Raw genomic sequence first — 8,641 nt, forward strand, 5'->3', positions numbered from 1 at the left:
TGGACTCTGCCAAGTCAGATGACTTTCTTGGGATTGTGGCGATTCTCACCCTGGGCGTCGGTTGCTACACTAAACCAATCTGAGAAGTTCCATTTAGTCATGCAAGGCCTGTTTTTAGTCAGTTGATTGATCATTCAGGTATGCAGATGAAAGGATTATAGCGCTTTCCAACCAGAACCATCTTTTTTTTCCCCCCTTCTTAGATCGGCATGACGCCCTGTTTGTGGTGGGCCAGTTGGATGAGACGTTGGAGCTCAGGGGGCTTCGCTACCACCCCATCGACATCGAGACCTCTGTGTCCCGGGCACACCGCAGCATCGCTGAGAGGTACGATGCACACCGGTCTATTCTGTTGTCTGCTCAGACACACACGATAAATGCACGCTGATGGGTGTTTACACTGAGTGTGTATACTGTGTATATACACACCGCAGAATCGCTGAGATGTAAGATGGGTGCACACATACATGCATGTGCACAGCGTGCAGCACTATGAATATAGACACATGTATAGCTGCTGTCTCTGGGTGGCACCAATAGCACACACAGTTCAAATTGAATGAATGGGCTGAATGTGATTGTTATGACTGTTTGTGGCTGTCTCTTGTCTGAGTACGAGTTACACCGATTGGATTATGCACACAGATGAAAGTTAGGATCCCGAAGCTGTAACTCGCACTGTTTTGAAGCTGTCTGTTGTACCTGTTGTGTGAATGTTGGCCGTCTCTCTTGTCTCCCAGAGCTGTGTTTGACGGTGACGTATATTTTTGCTTTAAACCCACAATACCATGCTCCAAGCCAGTGGTTCTCAAAGTGGGCGTCGCAACCCCCCTCAAGGAGGATTTGGGGGGTCACGAGTGTGAATACATATTTTTCATACATGCATACACTACCGTTCAAAAGTTTGCGGTCACTTAGAAATGTCCTTGTTTTTGAAAGAAAAGCACATCTTTGTTGATTAAAATAACATCAAATTGATCAGAAATACAGTGTAGACATTGTTAATGTTGAAAATGACAATTGTAGCTGGAAACGGCAGATTTTTTATGGAACTAGTTGAGTATCTGGAGCATCAACATTTGTGGGTTCGATTACAGGCTCAAAATGGGCAGAGACAAAGCACTTTCTTCTGAAACTCGTCTGTCTATTCTTGTTCTGAGAAATGAAGGTATGCAAGAAATTGCCAAGAAACTGAAGATCTCGTACAACGCTGTGTACTACCTTCACAGAACAGCGCAAACTGGCTCTAACCAGAATAGAAAGAGGAGTGTGAGGCCCCGGTGCACAACTGAGCAAGAGGACAGATACTCAACTAGTCTAAAGAAGGCCAGTTGTATTGCTTTAATCAGAACAACAGCTTTCAGCTGTGCCAACATAATTGCAAAAGGGTTTTCTAATGATCAATTAGCCTTCTAAAATTATAAATTTGGATTAGCCAACACAACAGTGATGGTTGCTGATAATGAGAGTCTTCCATTAAAAATCAGCTGTTTTCTGCTACAATAGTCATTTACAACATTAACAATGTCTACACTGTATTTCTGATCAATTTGATGTTATTTTAATGGACATAAAATGTGCTTTTCTTTCAAAAACAAGAACATTTCTAAGTGACCCCAAACGTTTGAATGTTTGTATATGTTAATAGGATACATATAGCCTACCATTTGTATTTTAGCTACCTTTGCCTGTATGATCTGGTTTCTAATATATGCCTATGTTATTGTACTAAATGATTGTCTCAAAAACATCTCATCTGTGCTTCAGAACCAAAAAGTTGCTCATATTAATTGTTGACCAATGACAGACATCCGCATTGGTGTGTACATTGGTGTAAAGTACTGAAGTAAAAATACGTGAAAGTACTACTTTTAAGTAGTTTTTGGGGGTACCTTTACTATTTATATTTTGTCCAACTTTTACTTCACTACATTCCTAAATAAAATAATGTACTTTTTTACTCCATACATTTTCCCTGACACCCAAAAGTACTCATTACATTTTGAATGGCTAGCAGGACAGGAAAATTGCCAAATTCATGCACTTAAGAGAACATCCCTGGTCATCCCTACTGCCTCTGATCTGGCGGACTCACTAAACACAAATGCTTAGTTTGTAAATTCTGTCTGAGTGTTGAAGTGTGCCCCAGGCTATCCGTTAATAAAAAATAAAAATGGTGCTGTCTGGGTCGCTTAATATAAGGAATTTGAAATTATTTATACTTTTACTTTCAATGCTTAAGTATATTTTACTTTTAATACTTAAATATATTTAAATCAAAATACTTTTAGACTTTTACTCAAGTAGGATTTACTGGGTGACTTTCACTTTTGCTTGAGTCATTTTATGTTTATTAAGCTATCTTTACTTTTACTCAAGTATGACAATTGGGTACTTTTTCCACCACTGGTCGCGCAAATGCGGGTTTATATCCAGATTAGCTTACTTAATTTTCATTGCCAGACAAAAACATAGTAGACCTACATTGATATTATGTACCATATAAAACACAGTTTAGAATTCTACAACGGAGGCATCTTTGCCAGAGCAGTAATAGGCTACCTGATTTTCATTGAGAATTTTCATGTTTCAGATAGGCCTAGTTTTGGGTGGCTACTGGCCATATGTCTAAAGATAGCTGTGCCATCGCACTGCCTTCAATATTATGGGATGAAGATCTAATATATTCTAGCGAGTTTTATTACGGTACTGACTATCCTACCGATCCTCGACTTCAGTGATGTCATTTACCAAATAGCCTCCAACACGCTACTCAGCAAACTGGATGCAGTCTATCACAGTGCCATCCGGTTTGTCACCTAAGCCCCATATACCACCCACCACTGCGACCTGTATGCTCTCGTCGCCAGACCCACTGGCTCCAGTACATCTATAAGTCTTTGCTAGGTAAAGCTCCACCTTATCTCAGCTCATTGGTCACCATAACAACACCCACCCGTAGCACACGCTCCAGCAGGTATATTTCACTGGTCATCCCCAAAGCCAACACCTCCTTTGACCACCTTTCCTTCCAGTTCTCTGCTGCAAATGACTGGAGTGAATTGCAAAAATCGCTGAAGCTGGAGACATATCTCCCTCAATAACTTTAAACATCAGCTATCTGAGCAGCTAACTGATCTCTGCAGTTGTACACAGCCCATCTATAAATAGCCCATCCAATCTGCCTACCTCATCCCCATATTGTTTTTATTTTTTTTGCTCTTTTGCACACCAGTAATCCTACTTGCACATCATCATCTGCACACATATCACTACAGTGTTAATTTGCTGAATTGTAATTACTTAGCTACTATGGCCTATTTATTGCCTTACCCCCTCACGCCATTTGCCCACACTGTATATAGACTTTTGTTTTCCCCCTATAGTGTTATTGACTGTACCTACCTAAATACAAATAAAATAGAAATGTGTGAGGAATAAAAGGGCTACCCAGTTGTCAACGAGTATCTGCGGGCAGGCGGCCCTCCAAAGTGATAGCACACGGTGCAGACGGAACATGCTTTCCATCTGATCCTGCAACCTCCGCTATGTACAGATAGGGACATGATATCCCTAGTTGATATTGGCTGCTAACATGAATGACTTTCAGCTGAAAATGCAGGTATAATATCAGTTTATTTCTGTATCTTGCGTTTTGAAATCGCAACTTATGGCTGTAATGACAGGCTACATTTCCGCAGCGATTGAGCGTGGGGTGTCGCAAGCTTTGAACTACTGCAGGTCGTGGGTCAAAAGGTTTGAGAACCACTGCTCTAACCCACTGAGCCATTGGAACCACAGTTGAACGTTTAAACTTGAATAGTGACTGACTACTTGTGCATGTCTGTCTCTCTGTCTGTCTCCCAGTGCTGTGTTCACATGGACCAACCTCCTGGTGGTAGTGGCTGAGCTGGCCGGGTCGGAGCAGGAGGCCCTGGACTTGGTGCCTCTGGTGACCAATGTAGTTCTGGAGGAGCACCACCTGATCGTGGGCGTGGTGGTCGTCGTGGACCCGGGCGTCATCCCCATCAACTCCCGGGGAGAGAAGCAGAGGATGCACCTCCGGGACTCGTTCCTGGCCGACCAGCTGGACCCCATCTACGTGGCCTATAACATGTGAGATGTGAGGAGGAGGGCCAAGCCCCAGACACACTGGGGTGAAGGCTGACTATGGGGGTCCACTGGGGTGAAGGCTGACTATGGGGGTCCACTGGGGTGAAGGCTGACTATGGGGGTCCACTGGGGTGAAGGCTGACTATGCGGGTCCACTGGGGTGAAGGCTGACTATGGGGGTCCACTGGGGTGGCTGGCTATGGGGGTCCACTGGAGTGAAGGCTGGCTATGGGGGTCCACTGGAGTGAAGGCTGGCAATGGGGGTCCACTGGGGTGGCTGGCAATGGGGGTCCACTGGAGTGAAGGCTGGCTATGGGGGGTCCACTGGAGTGAAGGCTGGCTATGGGGGGTCCACTGGAGTGAAGGCTGGCTATGGGGGGTTCACTGGAGTGAAGGCTGGCTATGGGGGTCCACTGGAGTGAAGGCTGGCTATGGGGGTCCACTGGGGTGGCGGCGAGGGTGTGTAGAGGCTCTAAGAATGAGTTGGACAGAGAGAGAGGCGGGGGTGTGGGATGTTCTGCTCCTCCTGAGAATGGACCTCTCACATTCACTCATCTGTCAGTGGGACAGCGTGGCAGAACAGGAGTGGCGATGGTGAATGGGCTTGGACTTAGTTTAGCCACCCTGTTACAGTGTCTTCTGCCTAAGTGCGTGCTCTCGCCAGAGTCTACTATGTTTATTGAGTTTTTCGGTGGGAGTGAAGCTATAGCATGTCCGTTTGCATGAGGTTGAGCTGCTTCTTACTGGTGCTTATCCAACCACTCCCCACCTCTCTCTGACAGAGGAGGAATAGGATTGGTTACTTCTCTTTGATTGACATTTAGGTCCACCTGTCAAGGAGACGTTTGCCAATACCCTCATCCACTGTCTCTCCCCTCTTCTCTCCCGACTGCTCCGATCAATGATTTTATCCCCAGAAATAATGATTTTTGTGCATCTTGTTTTACAGAGGAAGACAAAAACTGTAGAGATTTGTTTATCGTCTCAATCCATTCCATGGTTTGTTTTTAGTTCAGCCTGTACCTTGCTCTCTCCTTTCTCCTGAGGGATCCACAGTCCGTCATGTTTGTCAGGATGGGACCGTGGAGCCAATGAGACGAGCTGGAAGCTCCCCCCCCCATGCACTTTAACCTTTCCTTGTCCTTCCATAATCTGTCCTGTCTCTCCTAGCCTGGTCTCAGATCTGTTTGTGCTGTCTTGCCAACTCCTCATGTGACAATGACCGTAGGAGTTGGAAAGCCAGTGCAAACAGATCTGAGACCAGGCTTGGTGTGTGTCCCAAATGGCACCCTATTCCCTATGTAGTGCATATATGTCTCCTGGGTAGTCGATGTGAAACTGACTTCCTCTAACCACCATTTTTCATGATACAATTCAGATTAACAACTATTCAAACAATACAATACCGCCAGCAAGTACAGCTCACTTCAGGCCAACAGATGCCTGCACCTCTATAGCTGCACTTACATTCCGAGCTGCGATCGATCGGTCATCTTACGTTTCTGTCCCACACATCTCTAGGTTTGTTTTAACGGCTCACTGCTATGTTACAAGCTTTCAGACTTGCTGGAAGAAATCACTTTTAAAACCCACTTTGGATTGGTATGGAACGAAAAAGGATGTGCAACAAACATATCAGCAGCAAATGGAAACAACAAAACGGACAAGCTGTTTAAGTCCTTGGCTGTATGAGCGAGAATGTCCGTGATCTTATCGATCATGTGGAGAAAAGGAACTCCTGTTTAACTGTAACGCTATTCAATGGGCTTGCGGGTTATATGTCTGTGCAGCCACAAGACAAGGTAAACTAGTGTAGATATTTACCTTTAAACATCTGTATTCACTATAGTGCACCATACAGTAATGAATTGTAAATAATCATTATTTAAATATCAAGCAAACACAATACCGGTAATATGGAACGATAAGATTGACTTCTGATTATCTTATTGGCTGATATCACGGAGGCTCCTATACCGAGTCACTATATTTTAGCTTGATTAAGTATCAGTCAGTCAGTCGACTGCTAGCCTCCGTCACAGGCTTTCAACAAGCGAAGCCTGGCGTCCAACAAGCGAAGCCTGGTCGTCCAAGGCTAGTCAATTGCTAAGCTTGTTTCTTCGTTCTGTACTGTCCATTGAGCCACAAAGGGCATCTTCAACTCTGACTAACTTCACGAGGCTACATCGGGGTTATCAGGAGACTGCTGCCCTGTGCCTTTCTGTTGTGTTAACATGAAACGTAACATCTTCATAAATCAACGACTTGGTGTATTACCAAAAAAGTTTGCAGTGGGTATAAGATGAGAAGAAATTCTTGCCTTATAAAAGCTGTGGAACTTTTTAACATTTTTGTTTTGATTTGTCAAAGGCTTTCATTCTATTGCTGTGCTTGTGATGAATAGAAAAGGGATTGCAGAGGGTAAGGTTGAGATGTTGACTGTATAGCATAGTGTATATTTTAGAGGTCAAAAACTGTATAACTGGTGTTACTGTGTACATTGACATGATGAACTTATTCTTTACGTTGATAAAACTTGACTGATCTTTCTTACTTGACAGCCAATTTCTGCATTACTGACATAAAAATAGGCTAAGTAACAAATTGCAAAATTCAAAAAAGTATCTTATGGTTTGGCAGGTGGTAACAATTTGCACTTTCCCATATCATTACTGTGTGTGTGTGTGTGTGTGTGTGTGTGTATGATCGTATGGTTTAAATGGTGACATTGTTTGTCTTTCCTTGTGCAAAAAAAGTTTCATTGCTCCTTTTAATTAAATGAACATCAAAATATTGAACAATATTTTATTTCCAGATTGGCTTTTTTTTATGCCAAATTCACTGTACTGCAATTTTTATCAGTTGATAAACCATTTTTTTTTAAATCCAAATGAGACATTATTGATTTAAATGTAATTCTAATGGTTTTTCATGCAAGTTATGTTCTCTTTCTCATGAACTCTTCTTTCAACGACCCTACATTAACAGCACAACTCTGTTGCAAAACAAAAGCCTTGTTTGATTTGGAAGTAGTTTAGACTACGTGAATGACAGACAAACATTGTAATTCATAAGTCCATCTCTTGAGTGAAGTTGAAATTGAATGGTTCATAAATAAATGTATTGAACTTGGACTATTCTCTGTGGTATTTTGATTTTTTGCAAGTTGCTACTGTATAATTACACCTTCGCATGTTTTAAACACCTTATCTTACAGTGGTGTGACCATAGAACTAGAATGAGTTTACTAGTCAAATTGCCACGGTGAGAAGTTCCAAGCCCGTTCGACTCATTTTATTTCTATGTGTTGCGACAACATGTTGCCCTGCCATGTATTCAACACACATTGGTGCTATCCAAAACTGGAAGTGGCGAAAACCATCAGAATTGCAGACATTTCCTATTTTTTTTTATTTTTACACTGTACCAATTGTAGTAAAATTTAAAACAATGAAGGATGTTATAATCTTTTAGAGTCAGTATTGAAAGCACAAAATGTACTGTACTTTTGTAGTGATAAAAAAAAGATCTTTCAGATAAATGTTTCTTTGTTAACGTCGAGGCTTGAGGTCTGTTCACGATGCATAAACGCTATGCATCAGTAGTGCAACTCAGAAAAGAGGTATAATTATGGCCTATTTGACCAACGTTTTGTGAAGTTGTTAATCGGGATCATTTGTTTTCTATTTGGTTTAGCAAAATAAAACAATAAAAATAGGCTTTTGTCAGCACTCCTCTGGGCCCTGTTTCCCAAAAGCATCTTGCTATGTTCATCATTAGAACCATAGGATGGAAACAGTAACGATGAACTTAGCCTTAAGATGCCTTTGTGAAACCGGGCCCTGCTCTGTGATCTGTAAAGCCACTAGTCTATTTTCAGTTGCTTGTCTCTGCCCACTTGGTGTCTGATTGGTGTGATGACCTGTCAGTAACTTCATTTTTAACATCAACAGCCCATTGGCTGAATACCCAATAGGGTTGAACTGAGATGCTGTGGCGAAGACAAGTGAAAAGACAACAGACTACAAAGCCACAGTGCAGCACCACATTATTACAGAGAGAAGTTACATCTCTCCACCAGGGGTCAGCCAACCCTCTTTCTCAGCTGAATTTTCTAGTCGTTTCTAGATGGTTGCTCCATTTCCTGGCTTATCTTCATACCAAATGTAACTTGTCTGAATATACAGTATCAGTCAAGACACACCTACTCATTCAAGGGTTTTTCTTTATTTGTACTATTTTCTACATTGTAGAATAATTATGAAATAACACATATGGAATAATGTAGTAACCAAAAAAGTGTTAAACAAATCAAAATAAATTTGAGATTCTTCAAAGTAGCCACCCTTTTCCTGACAGTTTTGTACACTCTTGGCATTCTCTCAACCAGCTTCACCTGGAATGCTTTTCCAACAGTCTTGAAGGAGTTCACACACATCCTGAGCACTTGTTGGCTTCTTTCACAACACTCTGCTGTCCAACTCATCCCAAACCATTTTCCACTGGTCTAATGTCCATTGCTCATGTT

General features: G+C 42.3%; 1 protein-coding gene across 4 annotated transcripts in view; it reads left to right on the forward strand.

The window, feature by feature from the left end:
- The window catches only part of LOC110491053 (disco-interacting protein 2 homolog B-A), a 72,400-nt gene extending 65,148 nt beyond the window's left edge, over window positions 1-7,252 (forward strand). For 2 of the 4 annotated variants that reach the window (XM_036946809.1, XM_036946808.1), the window contains 2 exons: window positions 204-327; window positions 3,868-4,120. In XM_036946809.1, coding sequence (XP_036802704.1) covers window positions 204-327; window positions 3,868-4,120 — 377 coding nt within the window. Of the gene's footprint in view, window positions 1-203; window positions 328-3,867 lie in introns of those variants that run through there. The other 2 variants (XM_036946807.1, XM_036946810.1) reach the window with 2 other exon arrangements.
- Window positions 7,253-8,641: the final 1,389 nt, after the last annotated feature.

The sequence above is a fragment of the Oncorhynchus mykiss genome, chromosome 16, assembly GCF_013265735.2.
Source record: "Oncorhynchus mykiss isolate Arlee chromosome 16, USDA_OmykA_1.1, whole genome shotgun sequence".
Classification (NCBI taxonomy): domain Eukaryota; kingdom Metazoa; phylum Chordata; class Actinopteri; order Salmoniformes; family Salmonidae; genus Oncorhynchus; species Oncorhynchus mykiss.